Below are 24,139 nucleotides of genomic sequence, written 5' to 3'. Positions count from 1 at the left end.
GATTGGATTGGATTGGATTGGATTGGATTGGATTGGATTGGATTGGATTGGATTAACAGAGTTGGAAGGGACCTTGCAGGTCATCTAGTCCAACCCTCCGCCCAAGCACCATTTCTGATTGCTGGCAGTCCAATCTCTTCTTCAAAGCCTTCAGTGATGAAGCTCCCACAACTTCCGAAGGCAACTTCTGTTCCATTGGTTGGTTATTGTCACTGACAGAAAATTTCTCCTTATTTCCAGGTTGAATCTCTCCTTGATCCATTATCTCTCCTTTCCATCCATTATTCCTTGTCTGGCCTTTGAGAAAACCCTCTAGGAACCATAGTTAAGAAGAGTTCATGGCTTATAATCTTTAGTTGTATATCTGTAGCTCTACAATCCTTCCCTAGAAAGTTCTATTGGCCTAGCACAGATTGAACATTTCTACAAAAACATGTTTCTAACTCTTGAAGTTACTAAGTATCCAGTAAAACCTAGAAGCAAACTTCATGGGCGTATATATATCTACAGCTTGGTGATCATTTGTTCTGTTTTCTGTTTTGGATATTTTATGTTGGTCTTGTTGCAAAGAGTATCATCTGGTATGGGATTTGTGCCTTTTTTTGATAGATGTGAGTCCCACCAGACAAGGAGTCGACCACCGGCAGGTGCAACGGGAACTTGGGGATGTGGTAGTTCAGCTCCAGGAACCCATTGTCCTCACTTCCACCACCATCCAAGTGACCTGGACTGTGAGTGCTAATAATCTCATACTTTTTCTTGAAACAACATCATTAGAACCCAATAGCAAGAGGAAGAAATGGGAACCTAGCATTGATCCATGGGAAAAGTATTGATCCAGGCAATAGGTTCTGTACCCATACAGTCAATGCTCTCTCTTTATTTCATTCAGGTGGATCGCCAGGCTCAGTTCATCCAAGGTTATCGGGTAATGTACCGGCCCAAGAACAGTGCTTGGCTGGTGCAGGATGTGAAGTCACCTGCTGAACGGAACACTGTCTTGGTAGACCTACGCAAAGGCCAGGAATATGAGGTCAAGATCCGGCCATATTTTGATGAGTTCCAGGGCATGGATAGTGAGGTGCTCCTGGTGCGCACCCCAGAAGAAGGTTTGTAGGAAAAGGAAGCTGCTATCTTTAAGCCTGAGTCATCCCCACCTTCCTATAACCAAATTTCTTGGTTTCAATGGTCATGTGACTATTGAGGTTTGCTCTACATCAACATGACCATTTTGATATTTTGGTATTTCTGGCTGTGTCCTCTATCATCGTCCATTTTTTGTGTCTAACTCAGCACTGTAAAATTAGGATTCTCATAGCCACTTCATCTATTATTAATAATCAAACATTTGCTTCCTAACTGACTGAAAAAACGATTGATCAAATGTTGGCCCTTTGATTTAATTATCTTCTGGGTAGTTTATAAGACACTAAAACAATCCCTTTCCATATGCCCCCTTTTCTCCTCCCACTCAAATTGTCTTCCTTTTAAAAGGCAAAAAAATATATGATAATTTGGCCTTAATTTTTAAGATAACCAAAGTACATGGTCTTGATTTATGAAATTAACATGCATTGATGAAGCGGTTATAACTTCTGCCTAATAGGGTCTTCTGCTTGGTTGATCTCCTGTTGATTTCTACAAAAAGCCCATAAGCAGCAGAAACGGGAACCCTGCATAAGGATGAGGGTTGTTTTAACAGATTGAAACTGGTCAGGTTAACGCAACACACAAAATAAATCACAGCTGATAAACCACAACGGCTGGCTTCACAGAGTTGAGATTGTTCAGTCATTCAGTCACTTCAGGTTCCCAAAGGACATCATTCCACCAGAATTATCAGTGAGGAACTGCATTATTTTCCCCTTTTTTTAGTTCTTATGCCTTATAGCCAGTCACTTGCTCTTTTATTGGCTTTTTTCAATTGAGTTTGATTTTTCCTGGCATCCCAGCCTTTTCTTTTTAAATAAATCTTGTCTGTGCTTTGCTTGCTTGTCTGAAATCTATAAGCATTGGTTTCGTTGTTAGTATTTCCACGCGTGCTCTGGTTTTGTTCTTGAATGATTTCTTCTTTTTGCAATCCAAGAAAAAGCAATTATTTCACCAATAATCTTCTTCAGCACCACAATTCAGAAGCGTGCATTTTTCATTCAGCTTTTCTGATCACTTACCTTTTTACACTGTATGTTATAACTAGAAAAATAATGATTTTGACAATATATAATTTAATTGCAGGCGTGACACCTTTACAGTATGTATGTCATTTTTGAGCCTAGGAAGATTAAATCTGTTGGCCACTTCAGTTTCCCTGTTTCTATGCACTGAGTTGGCACTGCCTGTTAACATAATTTTAAATGGGTTTGTTGTTTTTAATATGGAGCAGTAGACCAGCACGTTCTTCCTTCACCTTCCAAAAGAGTTCACTTAAGTTTTCTCCATTTCCAAGTATCAAGTGGTATCATCAGGACATCTCAGGTTGTTGACATTTGTCACAGCAATTGTAATCCCAGTTTCTGTCTCCCCTGATCCGACATTTTGCTCAGTACAGTCAACATTCATGAAGGTTCTCCCCTGCCTCACAAACTTCAATTGCTACCCTTGTTTTAACTGCCTCCTTTTATTGAAATATAATATTTTATATAGTTTTTAATGTTTTTAATTGTGCACAACTCGAAATCACTCTGTGAGTGAGATGGGCCACCTCTAAATTTGAATCAATCAGTCAACAAATAAATATTGAGTACAATGACAGTATACAGCCCTGACACCTTCCACAATTTTAAACGCTTTAGTTGCCTCATGCTCAGTTCTTATTCTTGATTCCTGGTCATGATAGAAATTCATCCGTAGGCAGAATAGGAGGAAGCTTAGAGTGCACCAATGTCTTTAAGGAGTTATTCACAAGTTATTGTGGCTAATAGGTTGCTCAAAGTCATTTTTTATTTTAAAAGTGACAAATAAATAAATACATAAATAAATGGGAAAAAAAGACTGGTCTTTTTTCATTTTCTACTGGATGTTACCTGTGTGATCTCAGGTGCCTTTGCCTCTTCTGAACCCACCTTGTACATCTGCAATTCTTTTTCCATGTGTGTGTGTGTGTGTATTCCATCCTTTTTAACTTCTTTAGATCTTTGCCTTTTATTATGACTACTTTGTATTAAAATTTCCCTTGATTTCTATACTTTTCTCAAATTTCTTGTCCTTTTCATTTATTGTTATTCTCAATTTCTTTGTATGTCAGTGTAGCTATAACTCATTGTCTCTTTGTACCATTCTCTAGAATGTAGCATTATAGTTACACCAATTTTTTTCTGCCTCTGTTTCCTTTTGTTTCTTCAGCTATTTTCAGTATATTAGCAGACAGCAATTTCACCCTCTTTTGCTTTCTGCATTTCAATATATTTCTCTGGCTTTATCTTTGGTGATGTCACAAGGTTTCATCCAGAGTTCTTCAAGCACTCTATTTATCAATTCTAATCCACTAAATATATGCTTTACCTTCGCTGTATAATCATATTGAATATTGCTGAGATAATATCTTGTCTGTCTGATGAATTAAGTTGCAAAGAGTTCATATGCTAGCCACAGGCAATACCAAATCTTGTTTTTGCTGATTGAATAGATCTTCTCCATCTCAGCTTGCAGAGTATATAGTAAATTTGATTTTGGGTTTGTCCATTGACTAATGTCTATGTGTAAAGTAATCTTTCAGGCTGTTGGAAGAAGGTATTTTCTGTAAACATTGAATTTTCTTAGCAGATCTCTATTAGTCTGTCTCCTGCTTTAGTTTGTATACTGAGGTCAAATTGTCCCATTATCACAGATATTATTTAGTTCCAATTTTAGGATTCCAGTCTCCCACAATGTTTTTTTTTTAAGTGTCGCAAGATGCTATAGAGCTGAATATGTGTATGTGATGCGACATCTGGAAAAATACGACATACTTTCCTCCAAGGAAAGATTGAAGGCAAACAAGGGACAGGCAGAAGAAGAACATCATAGCTTCAAAATCTAAGGGACTAGTTTGGACAAAACTCAGCAGCACTTTTTCATGTGGCTGCTGATAAAAATAGGATCGCCAACATGATCACTGACGTCCGATGATGGATATGGCACAAGAAGAAGAAGAAAATAGAGCTGTATCTGGGGTTGGAAAATAAGACTTGGATCACTGCAATGTTAAGTGACTTGCCTTAAAATTAACATTTTGATGTTGTAGCCAAGCAGTGACTTCGACACCCTTTTGTTCATAACGATAATTTCTCCATTTCTGTCGTGAATTTCTTGTCTGCAATAAAGACCAGATGCTCTTCAGTTTTCTGTTTACCAAAAAACAGGCAAATCTGTATCAAAACTTAGTGTTGTATACAAACTCAGCCAGCATGTCCTGACAATATCTTGATGTGCTTTCACAACTTGGAGTAGAAGCTGCAATGGTTGCTATCTTTATTCTGAGCAAGAAATTCCTTTTCTTTTCTTTCTTCTTCCTCAGCTCCTAGTGCTCCTCCGCAAGGAATTTCTGTAGTGACCGTGGGAACCAGCAACAGTACCAGTATAAGCATATCCTGGGATCCACCTCCACCTGGAGAACAAAATGGGATCATCCAAGATTATCGGGTAAGATAGATTCCTTGACAACTTTTGCAATGAGGGACACCCGAAAAAGAATGGATCTGAAGTCCTTTGGACTTCCGATGATCACAGAAGCTGGAGTATATTATCATAGAGTTGGGTTGTGCATTGTAGATTGCCTTGTCCAACTCCCTGGCCAATGGATCAATTTTTTACTATGGTAGATACTGCAATCCAGTGATGTGCAGCTAATTTTTTTTTGCAGGGTAATGTTTTCTTCAGCCATTAGTTACTATGGTCTTCTCCTTCTCCTGGACAGGTTTGGTGTCTGGGAAATGAGTCGCGCTATCACATTAATAAGACAGTAGATGGCACAATGCGTTCCACAGTTTTGATGGGGCTAATCCCTGGTATGATCTACCGCACAGAGGTTGCTGCTGCCACTAGTGCTGGCATCGGAGTAAGGAGCGCCCCAGTCACCATACAGATCAGTGAGTATTCAGGACTTCTTCATATGCCCACAGTTGGAAAAAAGAAGATATATTTCCATACTGTCCTGCCCAACCAGGTGGATCACCTGGGGAGGCTCTACAGCACATCCCTAGCATCTTCAAAGGTACAGCTGTCATATGAACAAGAGACGGTCTTTTCAGTGATGGCCTGTAAGAAATTGATGTGTTACAATGAAGAGGACAAGGACTAAAATTACATCCACCACTATTACTATCGTGTTTTAGATGGCTTGAATGGTACCCAAGGTCTTCTTAAATATGTTTATTCAAAAATAAACCATCCTGCAATGTCTCTTTTGCAAATGTTCCATAACTTTAGTGCTGAAATAGGAGGCAGCTGATACCAATAGGATTAAGGAAGTGTGAGACAGACTTACCACATTGTCAGGACAATAGAACAGCAGTTTGCTATTTTAGAACAGTGAAAATAGAAACTCATATGATTGAGTGTTCTTCCATGCAAGCCCTATTCCTACCAGAAAAAAAATTAGTAAGAAACCAGGTTCTTTCCTTGATATGTTAATTCTATGTGTACCAAAACTGCAATCTTTAACCTGGTTACCGTCCTCACTGCATAAATAACCTTGCTCAAGCCTTGTACCTCTTCTGACTGCAAATGCCTTTGCGTTCCATGTTTGCTACAGAACCCCTGCCAGACCAGGATACTGTCCCTGTGGACAATGGGGATAGTGTGAGCCTTGCTGAGCAGATCACAGGTGTAGTGAAGCAACCAGCTTTCATTGCTGGCATCGGAGGAGCCTGCTGGGTCATTCTCATGTGCTTCAGTGTGTGGATCTATTGTCGCCGAAAGAAAAGAAAGGAGATGAGCCACTATACAGGCAAGATAAGCTCATCTTTAATACCAGCTTCCCACTCTAGCATTCTTAATGGAAGGTGTAGGTGGGCTGTCTTATACTAGGTCCTTTGGCCTGTCTTTGACTAGAACAGGGGTCTCCAACCTTGGCAACTCTAAGACTTGTGGACTTCAATTCTCAGAATTCCTCAGCCAGCAAAGCTCTGGGAGTTGAAGTCCACAAGTCTTAAAGTTGCCAAGGTTGGAGACCCCTGGACTGGAAGTCTACTAAGCAGAATGGAGCATCTCAGCACCATGGAGAGCTCCAACCGAGTCACTTGCTCCAAAGCTGAAGTTGGACCCTACCCTGGAGGCTGGACCACCCCTCCTAAACATCTTCCTTTGTTGGAGAAGGGAAAGGCAGACTTCTTGTTAATTGCCTCCCGCTTCCCCTTCTGTTCTGTACTGTGTTAGCGGGCCAAGTAGAGATTTGAGTACTGGAGGAAAATGTAGTCTTTGTGAATGGGACACCATGCCCATTTTGGGATTTCCTTCTAACCTTTGGTGGGTTCCTTTTAATTGGGATTTGGAATATACACCATTCTGCATGCAATGCATCTGCTGTGCCCCATCATTTTAACTTAGACTCCCTGCCCATCTATGCTGACCCCTGCAATGACTGTCTTTGAGATGCCTCACTCTTTGCTTGCTTCTCTTTTCAGCTTCCTTTGCATACACGCCAGCAGGTAAGGCTTCATGCCCCCTTCTCATCATATTGCTTTGTCCTCCATACCACCAATTCTCCCCTTCATTTGTTCTCGAAAGGAGCATCCCTGAGAGTCTGCTCTGTTCTCCTTTGCAGTTTCTTTCCCCCATACGGATGGTCCAGCACGTGTCGGCAGCAGCAGGTGAGTGCAGAGCCCTCGGGCTAATAGGAAGGATTCTCCCATAAGCTTTATTGGTTCTCCGTAGTACAGCCCATGTTTCTGCTTGATCAGGGCAAAATCTTAGAAGTTATAGCTACTGCAACATTTAATCAGTTAATTGATTTGGATTGATCAATTAAATGCCTTCGGTCAACTAAGTCCTGCTAATCAAGGCATTTCTAAGGAGCAATAAACATTGCAAGCATGTTCTGAAAAGACAAATTTCTCCCCTCCCTTTTTGTCTGATAGTGAAGGAAATGATGAAACCATGGCGGTAATCCATCATATAACTCAGAGGTTACCTCTTTTTTGGACAGGCTGTCAGTTAATCTATATTTCAACTCCTTCAGTATTTTTCAGTGAAATAGTTAAAATTGCAGACGATCTCTCCAGAGTACCTGTTTCATTATATGCCAAGTTTCATGTGTCTGTTTCAGGATCATTCTAAACACTTCACCCAAAGAGAAGATTAAAAAATTAATCACAAAATAGAAGAATGGATACTGAAAGTTACTAATTTGGCTGAGATGGCTAAAATCTCAGCTTTTTTAAAAGACAATACGCAGGAAAGATATTTAATTGAATGGAAAAAATGGATTGATTATCTACAAAATAGATATCAGATTAAGAAATATCAGATTGCCTTTGAATAATTAGAAAGTTATTTTATGTAATGGGGAGGGGGTTGGGAGATGAAAAGCTGTGGATGTGGTTATTTGGATTGGAAGGGAAAAATTTTATTCTATGTTTGGTTTATGTATAACAATACCTTGTGATTGACCCGGGAAGCCGGGGGGGGGGGAGGGAGGGGGGAAGGGGTTTTTTTGGGAGGGAGGGGGGGAAAAAGGGGAGAAAATGTTTTTGTTTTTTAAAACTCTTTCAATAAAAAAAAATTAATCACAAAACAGAACAGCATGTTCAACATTAATCCCTCAAATACCAAGAAATATATAAAGGGTTGCTATTGAACATTACAAAAATGCAATTATTTATTAATTAAGAAATCAGGCAAACAAATAAATAACTCCAGCTGTTTTCAGTCAAGTCTTTTCCTGTTATGTTGGGCTATAATTCTCAACTCCCCAGGACACCAATTTGGGTATCTGAACATTAGCAGCAAAGTTAAAAATGTGGTGTAAGCCAAACTCCAAAATTTAAAGTTGTGCATTTTGGAACTCAAAAATATGACACTTCATTTAACGCCTTGCTTGTTGCAACCTTGTGCATATCCAAAAGATGGGTGTCTATTCTAACCTTAGGAACCTTAAAGGCTTGTGGCCTTCAACTCCCAGAATTCCCTAGCCAGCCATGGGGGTGTCAGTTTTGGAAGGCAATTTTTGTTTTGCTTCTTAACTGCCACATATTTTAGCTGGGGAAGTTGGGAGGGGGTTGCTGCCGGAGCAGTAGAAAGTTAGTCATAACAGCATTCTGTATTCAAGGACATCCAGCGTCTGATGGAGACTGCCTGAAGGTTGTATCCAATTGAGTGTGAAGAGTTGATTGGACAATGTGACGAACTTGTGGGTGTGAGGCAGGGCTGTGAACTGTCAACTGGGTGTGGAAAACCTGGAAGCTTTCAGTTTTGGGTTTTCCCAGCTGTGCCAACGTGACATCTCTAATAAATTGAAACTTTGAGGAACTTCAAGCCTCAGAGCTTTATTCCATTGGGGGTGTTCCTTGGAACCCTGACAGGGGGATTCTGGGAGTTGAAATCCACAAGTCTGAAAGTTTCTTTTGGTTGGATACCCCTGATAATTGAAAGCGCTTTCTTCACCTCATAATTGAATTTAATTAAAAGACATGTATTAAATTGAAACCATTTTGATCAATTAATTAACTAAAGCACGCAAACTTACTCAAATTATTTTTAAGTGCCTGTCACGTTAGTCACCAACTAAATACTTTTTCTGTCTCTCCTCTAGCCGCCCTGGCATGCTGGCCATGGCTACCAGTGCTTCCAGCTACCCATGGCTGGCAGACTCCTGGCCAGCCCCAAATCTGCTGCGGAACGGGAAAACAAAAGATCCTGGAATGGCCTGTTGCACAGGAAACCATAACGTCACCGAAAGATACTATAATGGTAAGAGTTCCAAAGCAAAAATTGTGCCTCTCAGGAGCACAGAAAGGTCTAGAACTGGCTAGCAGAGAGAGTCGGAAAGTCAATGGCTTCTTTTTCTTCATTTCTTATCCTTCCTCACCTCTCCTGCCCCTTTTCCCTCTCCAATGCCTTCCTATTTACTTTGTATTTTGTATTTTACATTACTTTATAACTCAATAAAAAAATGTTAATGGGAGAAAATAGAGCTCGCTAGCAAAAGGCCAACATGCATTGCCTAGACTCCCTCGGTGAGTGAGATGGGCGGTATCTAAAATTTGATATATAAATAAATAAATAAAAATCTGTAGCCAGCTAGCTCAGGGGTCTCCAACCTTGGCAACTTTAAGCCTGGTGGACTTCAACTCCCAGAATCCTCCAGCCAGCAAAGCTGGCTAGGGAATTCTGGGAGTTGAAGTCCACCAGGCTTAAAGTTTGCCAAGGTTGGAGACCCCTGAGCTAGCTGATCCGTGGGTAAGAAGCTTGATCTTTTAAAGGAAGTGGCTGAGAGATATTCCCAACCAAGAGAAAAACTGAGACAGGATTTTGAAAATACAGTAAGGACCTGCTTTTTCTCTCTCTCAGGAAGTTCAAATAAAAGACCTACAGATTTTAGAGGCATTTGGAATGGAGGCGCCCTGAAACTGCTTCAGCTCAAACCCGAAAACCTCACAACGTCTCTCCTTGTTTACAGATGCTGGGATTTCTAATTACATTGCTCAGACAGAGAAGTTTGGGACGGGGGTGTCCGATGGTCCCATATACAGCACCATTGACCCGGCCAGTGATGACATGAGGACCTTTAATGGGGCATTTTCCCAGCACACCACCCCATATGCCACAACTCCTGTGGTACCATATGGTGCAACTCATCTACACTCACCTGATGAAGAGGAAGGCCAATGGAACAACGAGCCTGGCATCTCTACCATCCAGTATGCCCAGCCCGACCGGGGCAGGGTGGAGAGTGGTAGGGACCATAAGCCTACAAGAAGCTAGACCATGGACCTACTCAAATGTTTGATAGTACAAGTTTAATTAAGACATGGCTAGTGTAGGCAAGTTAGAGATGATGGAAATTGTAGCCTACACTATCCCTAGTCTAGAGATCTTCCTCTGCCCTTTCCATCCCCTCCAAGTATATCATGTATCTTGTCTCAACTTGCAATGTGGTCATCTTGTCTTGAGAAGAATAGGCCTGGCATTTCCCAGAAAAGGTTAATTTATCATTGATGACAATGTGATACAATACGTGTACCATAAAAATGCATAACATCTTGTTCAAGAGACGCACAAATTGCTGCAGGAAGATTAGGAGAACTATCAAGCTTAGCATACGGAGGATTAGGTGGCCACTTTAAGAAAACACTCAGGTTCATTAATTTTAATAAGAGTTGTTCTTTGGAGATAGGACTAGGCTTGCAACCAAAGTCTTTTACCGTAATGGAAGGTCTAACTTCTCTGTTTCCGTAGTTGCTAAACCTGGGAAACAGAAATCGATGGGGAAGCCAGTAAAAACACCATCCCTCAACTGGACAGAAGTGCTGCCCCCACCACCATCTGCCAATGAGCTGAGCCAATATGTGGAGGAGGAGGAAGAGGAGGAGGAAGAAGAGGAAGAAGAACTAGAACTCACGTAAGGGCCATCGGAGGACTGGGAAATTGCAGTATTTTACTGTGTTTTCTCTGCTGAAAGAGCTGGCACTGAAGAATGGGTTTCATGTTCATTTTAAGGCTGAGTTTGCACTTGAATTTTGACCAGCTTTTTCCAGGAGTAATGCATTTTCCTGTAGTACAGACTGCCCTAATGTCCTGCTTATGAACAGAGCAATATGTACGAGGGGACAAATAATTATAATCAGTATTGCCAGTTTTGAAGTCAATAGTTCCATGCAGGATATCCTCAACTGACTCAAAAATTAAGTTTTAACCTTCAGAACCCTTAAATGCCCCTCCACCTATGATGTTCTTCTCCCCTATAAAATGGGTGCTACAATGCATGTATTTAATCAAGAAACTAGTTGAGTATTGGGAGCCTAGTCTTCCAGGCCAGTTTATTGGCTGAGTTCATTCAACATAATTAAAGCAGCTCATTGAAAACCTAAGAAATGCACAAAGCTTGTTTCGTTTTGCTTTGCTTTGAATAGAATAGAATAGATTTTTTTATTGGCCAAGTATGATTGGACACACAAGGAATTTGTCTTGGTGCATATACTCTCAGAAGAAGAAAAGGGAAAAAAAAGATACCTTTGTCGAGGTACAACACTTGCAATACTTAATGATAGTCATAGGGTACAAACTTAACACTTAATGATACAACACTTAATGATAGTCATAGGCTACAAATAAGCAATCAGGAAACAATATAAATATAAATCGTAAGAATACAAGCAACAAAGTTACAGTCATATAGTCATAAGTAGAAGGAGGTGGGTGGTGGGAACGACGAGAAGATTAATAGTAGTGCAGATTTAGTAAATAGTTTGACAGTGTTGAGAAATTATTTGTTTAGCAGAGTGATGGCGTTCGGGAAGAAACTGTCCTTGTGTCTAGTTGTTCTGGTGTGCAGTACTCTGTAGCGTCGTTTTGAGGGTAGGAGTTGAAACAGTTTATGTCCAGGATGTGAGGGGTCTATAAATATTTTCACAGCCCTCTTTTTGATTTGTGCATTGATTTGGTTGCAGTTTGTAGCAGTTGATGACTCAATGTTCAGTATGAGTCCAAATGAATTAATTTAGTAACTACATTAAGTGTGTTTTAGTCCACTGACAGCCATATAGATTGCTGGATGACTTACTTTAGGCACCAATGAATCCACAACATGCTTTGTTTGGTTTGTTGAATGATGTATGAATAAGTGTAGGTCAGAGTTGTAATGGCTTTATATTACATATGAACAAGCATGTGTTCAATAAACCATAGTTATTATAAGTCATGGCTTAGAATAATGTATAAACCTTGATAGGTCAGAGGTGGAGGAATGGTGTCCACCGCTGCCAGAGAGGACCTACTTAATGGAGAACATCCAGGAAGAAGAATGTCCACCTCCCCCACCTCGCAACGATGCCTCTTCTCCTGCAAATTCCTACGGACAGCAGTCCACGGCCACCCTGACTCCCTCGCCACGGGAAGAGATGCGAGCTTCAGAGGATATTCCCAGGCTGCACCAGTTTGAGATTCCACATCTGCCCAGGTATGAGCTCACCAAGTCTGCAGTCTAGGCTTATGATGTCACCTGTAGTGTGGCCCTCGCAGATTCCAGATTTCTCCTAATGATCTGCAGAAGCTTTAGGGTCAATATCTGCTGCGTCTGTTTGCTATGGGAAGTGGGCCGGGACTGGGCAAGAGAAGGGTCATTTTAGGCAGAGGTTAATCCACTGCAGTTTGTGTGCTAGTATAGACTTGACCGTATTGGATCGTATTCAATAAATGTATCTTTCTTTTATCAATGTGTGACATTAGCGCTTTTGATGTGTTGGGGAAAAAGGAGGAAGATCTATTAAGTAAGGAAATAACCCCCCAAGACACCCTCCCCCCCCCCCGGTGTTTGGTACAATGGAAAGTGAAAGCAGACAGGGGCTGTCATCTTGATGGCGTTCATGCATACTATTTGAAGTCTAAAGCCATGCCTATTCTCCGAAAACTTCTGATAATGTTCTACATTTAAGTGATTAGAAAATTGGGACATCCCAAAAGACTGTCCATTTAATCTGATGCTCCTTTGCTTCCCAGGTGGTTACCCAATGGGTCAGGTCCCTTGCCAAGGCCCTCAAGTCCTCCCTTGACTCAGTCTAACCCCAATCTAAACCTGCCCGAAGAGAAGTTAGAAGCCGTGTTTCCCAGGCAAAGTCACCGACGTAACCTGAGCCAAACACCAGCGCATAGTGCAGAGAATGTGGACTCCCCTGGTCAAGGTGAGTTCATTTCCCTCTTCCCAGGTGTTCCATGGCATCACAGGGACAGGGATGGCCGTGGCATCCTCTTTGAAGAGACCATCAGGGAATTCTCCTTGCAATTAGCTTCCTATTACAGGAAGAGTAAAATATTTGTAGTGACAGGTAGTCCTGATTTATGATAGTAATGGAGCCTTTTACAGTTCTAAATCATGACAACTGTAAAGTGGATCATCCATGTGTGAACCTGATTTTATTACTCTTTTTGATTGACTGTTAAGTGAATACCAAAATTGTTAAGCTTGTTGAGTAAACCCATTATTTGCTATGGAAAATTTTTGCTAAAAACAGAAGTAAGTACTAGTTTTCAGCAAAAACATAGTTTATCTATCTATCTATCTATCTATCATCTATCTATCTATCTATCATCTATCTTTGTTTGTTTGTTCGTTTGTTTGTTTGTTTATTGGATTTATATGGCTGTCCACTCACTCTCAGTGACTCTGGGCTGCTTATGAGCAATCAATTGTGGTCATGTGGCCATGGGAAATGGGAAATGGCCATAAATGCAAGCCAGTTGCCAAGAGCTCGAATTGTGGTCATGTGACTGTGATGGGGGCCTGGCCATCAGAACTTTGAAACCTGGTCCTAAGTATTTTGGGGGGGAGCCATCAGAACTTTGCACAGTCTCTAAATGTCGTAAATTGAGGACTATCTGTAATTGCGCTGAGGAAGATTAATTCCCTTTGAGGCTTTTGAGAATATTTTTTTTTTGTTGTTTACATTTATACCCCGCCCTTCTCCGAAGACTCAGGGCGGCTTACAGTGTATAAGGCAATAGTCTCATTCTATTTGTATATATATTTTTTTACAAAGTCAACTTATTGCCCCCCCAACAATCTGGGTCCTCATTTTTATTTATTTATTTATTTATTTATTAAATTTTTATACCGCCCTTCTCCCAAAGGACTCAGGGCGGTGTACAGCCAAAATAAAAACAAAATATATACAATTTAAAACAACATTTAAAAAGAGCAAATTTTAAAGGCTGATTATTAAAATTTAGATTTAAAAATTTAAAAATATTAAGAATACCCAATTAAAATTCATCACTAATTATGCCAGTCCCGCTTTAATGAATAAATATGTTTTGAGCTCACGACGGAAGGTCCGAAGATCAGGCACTTGACGCAGGCCAGGGGGAAGTTCGTTCCAGAGCGTCACTGCCCCCACAGAGAAGGCCCTACTCCTGGGGCCGCCAGCCGACACTGTTTGGCGGACGGCACCCTGAGGAGACCTTCTCTGTGAGGCGTCTGGTCGGTGGGAGGCAAAGGTAACAGCAGGCGGTCTCGTAAGTACCGGGTCCTAAGCCATGGAGCGCTTTAAAGATAGTTACCAAAATCTTGAAGCGCACCGAAGACCACAGGAAGCCGGTGCAAGCTAGGGAGCAGCGATGTCACGTGGGAGCCACGAGCGGCTTCCGTTACTACTCGCGCAGCCGCATTCTGGACTAACTGCAGCCTCCGGGTGCACCTCAAGGGCAGCCCCATGTAGAGAGCATTGCAATAATCCAGCCTAGACGTAACCAGAGCGTGGGTGACCGTGCATAAGGCATCCCGGTCAAGGAAGGGCGCAACTGGCGAACCAAGCGAACTTGGTAAAGGCCCTCCTGGCGGCCGCCAGGTGTTCATCAAAGACAGCCGTCCATCCAGGAGGACGCCCAAGTTGCGAACCACCTCCTTTGGGGCCACTAACTGCTTCAACAGTCAGCTGCGGATGCAGCTGACTGTACCGGGATGCCGGCATCCACAGCCCCTCCGTCTTGAAGGGATTGAGCGTGAGTCTGTTTCTCCCCATCCAGACCCGTACGGCTTCCAGACACCGGGACAGCACTTTGACCGCTTCGTTGGGGTGGTCCGGGGTGGAAAAGTACAGCTGAGTATCATCAGCGTACAGATGATAACTCACCCCGAAACCACTGATGACCTCACCCAGCGGCTTCATATAGATGTTGAACAGGGTAGGCGAGACAATCGACCCTGAGGCACCCACAAGTGAGGCGCCCCGAGGGCGACCTCTGCCCCCTGTCAACACCGTCTGCGACCGGTCAGAGAGATAGGAGGAGAACCACCGATAAACGGTGCCCCCCACTCCCAATCCCTCCAACCGGCGCAGCAGGATAACATGGTCGATGGTATCGAAGGCCGCTGAGAGATGTAATAGGACCAAGGCAGAGGAACAACCCTGTCCCTGGCCCTCCAGAGGTCATCCACCAACGCGACCAAAGCCGTCTCCGTGCTATAACGGGGTCGGAAGCCGGACTGGAACAGGTCTAGATAGACAGTTTCCTCCAGGTGCCGGGGGAGCTGCCATGCAACCACACTCTCTACAACCTTCGCCACAAAGCGAAGGTTGGAGACTGACGATAATACCCAAAATAGCTGGGTCCAGGGAAGGCTTCTTGAGGAGAGGTCTCACCACTGCCTCTTTCAAGGCGGTGGGGAAAACCCCTTCCATCAAAGAAGCATTTATAATCCCCTGGAGCCAGCCTCGTGTCACTTCCTGAGCAGCCAGCACTAACCAGGAAGGGCACGGGTCCAGTAAACATGTAGTTGCATGTAACCTCCCCAGCAACCTGTCCATGTCCTCGGGAGCCACAGACTCAAACTCATCCCAAATAACCTCAACAAGACGTGTCTCTGTCATCTCAGCTGGATCATCGCAATCTTGGTCCAAACTATCCCGAAGCTGAACGATTTTATCGTATAGATAACCGTTAAACTCCTCAGCTCGTCCCTGTAAGGGGTCATCCCGTCCCTCTTGACAGAGGAGGGAACGGGTCACCCGAAACAGGGCGGCCGGGCGGTTATCTGCCGATGCAATGAGGGTGGAGACATAGGAATGCTTCGCCTCCCTCATTGCCACTAGGTAGGTCCTAGTAAAGGACCTCACTAGTGTCCGATCAGCCTCGGAACAGCTAGACCTCCAAGTACTCTCTAGGCGTCTTCTCCGGCGTTTCATCTCTCTCAGCTCCTCGGAAAACCAGGGAGCCAATTGAGATCTACGCCGGGTCAGAGGCCGCAAAGGCACGACACGGTCCAAAGCCCCAGCCGCGGCCCGTTCCCAGGCCGCAACCAGTTCTTCAGTCGTGCCGTGGGTAAGATCCTCAGGAAACGGCCCAAGCTCCATCAGGAACCTCTCCGGGTCCATCAGGCGCCTGGGACGGAACCAACGCATTGGCTCCGTCTCCCTGCGGTGGTGAGCGGCGGTCCGAAAGTCTAGGCGAAGAAGAAAATGATCTGACCATGACACCGGTTCTTTCACTATATCTCCTAAATCCAGATCATTTACCCACTGACCAGAGATAAAAATCAAATCTAGTGCGCCTCCCCCAATGTGTGTAGGGCCATCAGTTACTTGAATTAGGTCCAAGGCCGTCATGGAGGCCTGGAACTCCTGAACCACCGTTGATGACAAGCCGGCAGATGGCAGGTTGAAATCCCCCAAGACCAAAAGTCTGGGGATCTCAACCGCCACGCCAGCAAGCACCTCTAGTAGTTCAGGTAGGGCTGTAGTCACGCAGCAAGGAGCCAGGTACGTGATCAACAGCCCCATCTGATTCCGGTGGCCCCACTTCACAAGGAGGGATTCACAGCCAGCTATCTGAGGAACAGTGGACTCCCTCGGCTCCAGACTTTCTTTAATCACAACCGCCACCCCCCCACCCCTACCTTGGGCCCTCGGCTGATGGAATGCACGGAAACCCGGAGGGCACAGTTCAACCAGGGGTACACCCCCTTCTGTGCCCAGCCAGGTCTCCGTAATGCCCATAAGGTCCGCGGACTCCCTCTGAATAAGGTCACAAATCAGGGGAGCCTTATTAACCACGGACCGGGCATTGCAAAGCATCAGCCGAAGACCCAAGCTCTGAGGGGCTTGACCATCCAGGGAACGAGTTTTTTACCTACCTGATAAAGGGTGGAAGGCTGAGTCAACCTTGGGCCGGGCTCGAACCTGCAGTAATTGCAGGCTCTGTGTTCTAATAACAGGCTTCTCTACTGCCTGAGCTATCCTGCCTGAGCTATCCCGGCCCCTTCATGATGCAGTGCTGAGCTCATTAGACTGGGAGGACCAGGTTCAAAATCCCCTTGTAGTCAATATCATGAAAATCGCTAGCCTACTTCATGGGTTATTGGGAGGCTAAAAGATAAAGTGCTTGGGGCATTCAGGTTGACCTGAATATGAGGAAATCAACCATTATGTTAGAGTTCACCTAACACCCTAAACCAAAATCCAACATATCGCATGATGGTTTAGCATAATGTACATATTTTGCCCGTGTTCTTTATCCATTTAGCACAGGTAGCAATTATGAGCTTTGCCAGTAAGTTGGTGGGGAAGGCTAATTTGTTACTAACGTTGGGCTTTTACCGGCAGGCAAGACCCATTCTAGCCTTGGTGAAGTTTTGCTTCCTCTGGGTCAGAAAGGAAAAGGCAAAAAGAAATCCAAGTCCAGTCACTATCGTCGAGAGAAGAAACAAGGAGGTAACTCCCAAGTTTGTGCTATACAGTGTTAAATCCCCTTCTGTTCTCTTGATTCCTGGTGATTGCACGAACAAGCCTACAGACAGTCTTCTTGGCAATGCGTTCAAAAGTGGTTTGTCTCTGTCTCCTCCTTCCTAGAGCCAAGAGAAAATGGCTGGCCCAAAGTCACCCAGTTGGCTTCATGCCTAAGACAGGATTCAAATTCAGCCTCCTGTTTTTTTTAGCCTCAGTTCTTTAACCACTATACCAAACTGGCTTGATGCCTTTAATTATAGCATCCTCTTAATTCCATTACCTAATCGGTAATGTTCCTCCATGTGCTTTTTTTTTTTTAAGTGTACCAAGAAGCAGCCGCTCACATCTGGAAAGCATCTGCTTCCCACCTCCTTTTATAAAATCTTGCTCACACAATTGTTTTCAGGAACACATTTAACTTTTCCTTTCTCTTATCTCAAGCAAGCCACACATTGCAAGTATTAAATTGGGACTCAGCCATTGGGGACCAATAAAGCAATTTACTATGTAGAAGAGCTATTTATTTAAAAGGCTAATAAGCCACCATTTAGAGATGGTGGAGAGAGGAACATAGAGCCCCAGGATGGTAGCGTGCCCGCTAAATCCTCAAGAACAACCCTGGTTTGGTTTTGTGATGTTTAAAATGTGTATCCATGCATGTGATGTCCTTGTCACAATTGCAAGATCTTGAAATTCTCACAATGCTCGCCTGAGATTTCCATTTTGGTTTGATGTCTTTATTGGGCATTCAGGCCACTGGCATGAGATCACATCATGATTCCCATGGCCCAAAGGTAATGTCAAATCCTACTTATGGAAGAAATTAAAGCGAGGGGTTCTTGGTGCTGTCTGAGCTTGGCTGTTTTCCTGCAAAGATGTTTCTTTGCCCAAATTAGGTAACATCATCAGTGTTAGTCTTAGCACTGATGATGCTACCTACTTCGAGTAATGAAACATCTGCAAGAAAACAACCAAGCTCAGACCACCAAGAATCCCTCATTTCAACCCTCAGCTACAAATATTCTCCTTTATAGATACTAAAGCTTTTCACCTGCAAGCATCTGGGGCCATGTGTGGGGCAGGGGTCATTTTGGTTTGCTCCATGTCTTTGGCTACTTGCTGGTTGTCTAGATACTCCAGTCCATGGGTGGACTTCTGAAGTCAGCAATGGTAGCTAGCCAATGACAAACTCTGCATTTGCTGATATTGGTCCTGATTCTTCCACTTGTTTCTGGTTCTTACTAATAACAGCAAGCAGTTCTTCTTTTTTAGTAACTACAACTGAAGTACTTTCACTAGCCATCTGATTCTCCAAGCACCACCATTCAGAGTGCAGCACATACCATTCTGAGATTTTCAAGTTCCTAAGGCTGCCAGTATGAATGCTCTGAGACAGGGGTCTCCAGACTTGGCAATTTTATGACTTCAACTCTCTGCTTCAACTTTAAGACTTGTGGACTTCAACTCAGCATGGCCGGCTGAGGAATTCTAGGAGTTGAAGTCCACAAGTCTTAAACTTGCTAAGTTTGGAGAGCCCTTGCTCTAAGATGAATCTTTTGAATGCATTGGAGGACCATCTGAAGAAATTTCAGGGGCTTCATAGAAAGCAAGAGTGGATGCTTTAATCATCAGTTCTGCTTGCAGATCTGCCCCCACCACCTTTGCCACCACCTGCAGAAGATCTCAGCAGCTCTGCTCCAGACAGCACCCCACGCCTAGACTGTGACCCTTCCTTAGAGAAAGACGTCAACACTTCCTTGGCCATGGAGAGGAAAGTTGCCCATCGCACAGTGGCTGGCCCGCTCTACCAGCAGCACCGAGATGGTAATGTTAGTCATAGGAAACGTTTCTCATACGATTGTGAGATTGTGTATTGATCTGGAGTCACGAGCCAGTAATATGAATAATCACCTATCTCCAGGGCTTTCTGCTTTTGAAGGAAGATGACTACTTTGGAGCTCCTTAAAAATTCAAGGAGGAGGATGGCCTGTTGTTTCATCTTGGAAATGTTCTTTTCTGCTGCAGTTACTATAGAATAGTCAAGCATGGGGCTTGGCGAACTGAATTGTTATATAAAATTGAAATCCGTTTGCTTTTTCCACTTGAAAAATTTAGTGCTTCTGCTCATTTGATGTTTCACCTTTCAACAGAATGAGTCTCAAAGCAGTTTGCAGTAGATTTCAATACAGGTAGTCCTCACCTTAAAAGCATTCATTCAGCGACCATTTGAAGTTACAACAACACTGAAAAAGTGACTTACAACCAATCGTAGCAGTATCTCCAGAGTCACATGGTAAAAATCCAGGTGCTTAGCAACCGACATGGATTTATGATGGTTGCAGCATCCCACGATCGAATGTCATTTGTGACCTTCCCAGCTGTCTTCCAACAAGCAAAGTCAGTGGGGGAAGCTGGATTCGTGTAATGACATGATTGACTTAGCAACTGCAGTGATTCGCTTAACAACATGGCAAAAAAAAGGTCATGAAATTGGGCATGACTCACTGAAATAACCACCTTGCTTAATAATGGAATTCTGGTTCCAATTGTAGTTGTAAGTAGAAAACTTCCTATAATAAAGACATATACAGCAAACCAGATTGCTCTTGGTCCTTTGGGCAATGGATAGTTTATTTCAGTTTCAGTGCTTTTATAGCCCTCTCTAATCAGTTTACAGAGTCAGCCTATTGCCCCCAAAAATCTGGGTCCTCATTTTACCCACCTTGGAAGGCTGAGTCAACCCTGAGTCGGGTGGGATTTGAACTGCCAAATTGCAAGCAGCCAGCAGTCAGCAGAAGTAGACTACCATTCCCCCAAACTCCAAAAAAAATATTAATCTGAATGCAGGAACTCTGAGAAATAATTTCTAAGATATCTGGTTTGTACATGCATTAAAAATTCAGGTCCCCAAATGAAGTTACAGTTCCCAGAGTTTCTAGTGCCTAAGTTGTTGTTTTTGAGGCACTTGGAGAGAAGGAGGTGCATTAGTTCAGTTTATGATCAAAGTAGTAAAGAATTCCTGAGGGAAACAGGATATTCTAGATCGGGGGGTGTCAAACTTGCATCGTCACAGTGTCATCACGTGACACATCGCAACTTTTTTTCCCCTTCGCTAAACCGGGTGTGTACATGGCCAGTGCATGACGCATCCAGCCCGTGGCCCATGAGTTTGACAGCCCTATTCTAGATCATGCAGGTGACCATTACAAGCAGAGGTTTCTACAGTGAATCACTCTTCTCACCTCTAAATCCCCTTCACTTTTTGGCATTTCCACAAGACCTAATTATGGAGATTAGGGGATCTCTTCCAAGACCCACAACTTTTATTTGTAATGCAGCTTTGTTGAATTATGCAGCTGACAAGGACCATTGCATGCTGTAGGATATCTAGCCTGGTTCCTTGTAATGAGCTCAGAATTTTCCTGTCCTCTGGATCAGGGGTCTCCAACCTTGGTCCCTTTAAGACTTGTGGACTTCAACTCCCAGCTGGCTGAGGGACTCTGGGTGTTGAAGTCCACAAGTCTTAAAGGGACCAAGGTTGGAGACCCCTGCTCTGGATTGAATTTTTGCCAAGATAGATGCTTGGAAATTGCTTCTTAAGTTGGTTTTCTTAAGAGCAGGAATTAGTGGCCATTTGAAATGATCACAGGTATGGGTGATGTTCATTCAAGGGCATGAAATGAACCAACAACTGTTATTTCATGACTTTGAGTATGCTCACAAACATCTACTTACTTAGAAAAGGAAGACTGATGCAAGATTTGGTGATTATTCTTATTTTTATCCCATCCTTGTTTCCACAACTGTGTAGACTGCAAAACAGCTGTGGTGTGCATTGCTAAAGAAACTGTTGCTTTTTTTCTGGTTTGTTTTAAACTCTCTTGTTGGGTGACTCTTGACAGAAGAAGAAATTGTTCCCTACAACAAGCCCAGCTTTCTCTCCCGGAGCCAGATGTCAAGCAATTGCTCTACAACCGGAAGCTCTTCCTCTAGGGGTTCCACAGCATCCAGAGGCCACGGATCAGGGCGCAGCCGGACAACAGGGGATCGCAATGAGGTGACTGCACAGGGCTCCCTACTGCCACATTTCCCCTTTTCTTTTGCACGATTGAAGGAGGGGTTCAAGACCCTTGCTTGGGATGGGCTGAGAAGGGTTTGCTGGCTGTCATACAGAGCTGGTAGAGCCATCAAGATCTCAAGAACTAAAAAGAATGTGTATCCTGATGTGTATTAGAACCACAGAATCTGGGAAGAGTATTAACTCTTTGTTCTACTCTAACTCTTTTGGATTGCTCATTTGATGTGGAGCAGACAAACCAAGTATTAGAGTAGCTCCCAGTGACTGCATTATGCAACTTGCTAAATTGTATGCCATATTTAAGATAAAACAAAGCATTATATTTTAGAGTGTAGTGTTGCATTAAACAGATCAACAGGGTTGATCAACCAAGATTTATCATTTTGATTTTGCATTAATGAGCAAGCTTGTGAGGTCTTAAACTGCCTAAATAATATTCCTCATAAGATTCCTAAGTCATTGCATCTAGGGGAGCTTTGTCCAGGCACAATTTTAAACCCAGTCATTTTCCTTATTATGCTAGAGACTTGATTCAGATCTCCTTCAACTTTGTAGTAGTTGCACTAGGGAGTCCAGTCATAGACAACTTGACTTTTAGAGACAATAATCAAAGTGGGTTTAGAGAAAAAATAGATAAGTTAATCAGGAAATTGGCAAATCATTGGGGAAAAAAATAAAATAACACTTAAAATCTTGGAGCCAAAACACTTCCAGGTTGGTAATGATCTGCATTCGTGCACATCAAAATAGACCAGACCTTCTTCCCTCTCCCTCAGTGATTTCTTCCTTCCTCAGAAATCACTGATGGCTGCTAGTTTTCTGTTGCTCTTAGCTTTGAGATGCCAACAATCTAAGTGCCTCCCCATAAACTGCTAGGAAATACCAGACAGGGTCAGTTACTGGCAACTAGCCAAGATACAGCTGAACCAAGCAGTGAGAAAAGTGGGCAGGGATCCAGGTGTGCGACCTACAGGTGGCCCATCTGTGTTTGAAGCAGCCTGGGATGATGGACTTCGGGAAGGAAATAAATGGGCACTTTTTTTTAAAACCTGGATGACGCAATACAGAGAGGCAAACAAACTAGAGGAGCAAGCATACTCATGTGTTCTCTTCTTGCATTTTCAGGAGAAAAGATGAAACCAAACGCCATTGGCATGAGCAAAGCAAGGTTATGAATTTGATATCTGTAGACTTGGGGCCTGGTGGTTTTCTGTGCATCTAATTTATGATCCTTCCAAAGGAGCAGTACGGCCTGGCTCCATGTAAATAGGTTTGTTTTCCTGGAGGTTGACAGTCCCCGAGAGGCAAGGAAACTGTATTTATAAATGGAGACAAAGAGACATTCAAGCCTTGAGCCTCAGTGGGCCTGTTTGGGAAGAGGCTGGGCATTTTTCGAGATGGGGAGATTGGCGCCGCTAGCAGTGGTGGGTAAGAAGTGGGAAATGAGGCAGAAAATGAAGTGGATCTGCAGACATTCAGCTCACGTTGGGCCCTGAAAGAGCCCATCACATCAAGCACATAATCAGATGCTGCCCAGGTGCTTCGCCCTGCCTGCCATAAAGCAGGGCTCAGTGGGGATTTCTTTGGTAGCTAATGAATCCTTTTGTAAAATGGCCAATAAAGCTATTTGTTAACCTGAGTCTTGCAGAACAATCTGTGCTTTTTTTTTTTTTCCTGGTGATGCGTCCTCATGGATCCTGTAACGCAGGTAGTTTGCCTGATCCACCTCCCTTTCCAAAGGAGAATTACCAGAAAAGGCAGTCTTTTTGCTTTATTGAATTGCACAAAGCTGCAGCAACTTTCTGAGGGCCAGAAATATGAAACAGAAGGATGAGGTCAAACTTGGCTTGGCTGCATCATGAAGCTATAAACTGTGGCTTACGAACCTCACAACTGGCTGAGTTCAAACAACGCACTAAGCCCAAAGCAAGCCTATTGCCTGATGGCTGAAGAAAACGCATCAACTCCTGGTGGCCATAAGCAGCTGCCCTGACACAAGACCATTTCTGTAGTTTAGCTGGCCAAAAGAGCTAACTAGTTGGAACCAAATTGAAGACAGCACATTAGAAAGTAAATTCAGTGCCCAGGGTCAGCCAAGCAGCAAGATCCAAAAGACCCTAAGAGAAGGACTAGGGAAATAAAGCCGTACAAGACTATTTGCAAACAGGGTTCTTTTTTTTATTCAAAAGTAAAGGTCTCCAACCTTGGCAACTTTAACATGCTGGCTGGGGAATTCTTGGTGTTGAAATCACCATCACTTAAAGTTGCCAAGGTAGACATTCCTGCTCTAAAGGTAGGGATGTCCAACCTATTTTCCAAAGCACCAGAAAGCAAGGCAAGAAACAATGGATGGAAACTACTCAAGGAGAGAAGCAATCTGAAATTAAGGAGAAACCTCAACGAGGATAATTAACCAGTGGAACGGTTTGCTTTCAGAAATTGTAGGTGCTTCATCACTGGAGGTTTTTAAGAAAAGACTGAACAGCCACCTGTCTGAAATGGTATAAGGTCACCTGCTTGAGCAGGGGATTGGACTAGAAGATCTCCAAGATCCCTTCCAGCTCTATTATGATTGATTGATTGATTGATTGATTGATTGATTGATTGGAATCCTCATAACTTTGGGTCCCCATAGGCATCCTAAGCCTATGTTCTGTTTCTGTTTTCTTTGAAGGGACGTGATCAATTAAAATGGTTTGAAATTGCC

The 24,139-nt window shown here is 43.2% G+C and overlaps 1 protein-coding gene across 1 annotated transcript in view; it reads left to right on the top strand.

Annotated features, from left to right (window-relative positions):
• The window catches only part of ROBO3 (roundabout guidance receptor 3), a 226,396-nt gene extending 203,325 nt beyond the window's left edge, over window positions 1–23,071 (top strand). Inside the window, exons 13-28 of the mRNA XM_058194558.1 lie at window positions 610–731; window positions 893–1,109; window positions 4,496–4,620; window positions 4,895–5,066; window positions 5,732–5,926; window positions 6,603–6,626; window positions 6,743–6,788; window positions 8,729–8,886; window positions 9,596–9,871; window positions 10,375–10,537; window positions 11,867–12,094; window positions 12,634–12,815; window positions 17,232–17,339; window positions 18,999–19,178; window positions 21,257–21,411; window positions 22,558–23,071. Of these exons, the coding sequence (XP_058050541.1) occupies window positions 610–731; window positions 893–1,109; window positions 4,496–4,620; window positions 4,895–5,066; window positions 5,732–5,926; window positions 6,603–6,626; window positions 6,743–6,788; window positions 8,729–8,886; window positions 9,596–9,871; window positions 10,375–10,537; window positions 11,867–12,094; window positions 12,634–12,815; window positions 17,232–17,339; window positions 18,999–19,178; window positions 21,257–21,411; window positions 22,558–22,569 (2,363 nt within the window). The 3' untranslated portion in view covers window positions 22,570–23,071. The remainder of the gene's footprint in view (window positions 1–609; window positions 732–892; window positions 1,110–4,495; window positions 4,621–4,894; window positions 5,067–5,731; window positions 5,927–6,602; window positions 6,627–6,742; window positions 6,789–8,728; window positions 8,887–9,595; window positions 9,872–10,374; window positions 10,538–11,866; window positions 12,095–12,633; window positions 12,816–17,231; window positions 17,340–18,998; window positions 19,179–21,256; window positions 21,412–22,557) is intronic.
• The last annotated feature ends 1,068 nt before the right edge of the window (window positions 23,072–24,139 follow it).

The sequence above is a fragment of the Ahaetulla prasina genome, chromosome 9 (assembly GCF_028640845.1).
Source record: "Ahaetulla prasina isolate Xishuangbanna chromosome 9, ASM2864084v1, whole genome shotgun sequence".
In the NCBI taxonomy this organism is placed as follows: Eukaryota; Metazoa; Chordata; class Lepidosauria; order Squamata; family Colubridae; genus Ahaetulla; species Ahaetulla prasina.
The sequence above is the reverse complement of the archived record's forward strand: the minus strand, read 5'-3'. Positions and strand labels throughout refer to the sequence as shown.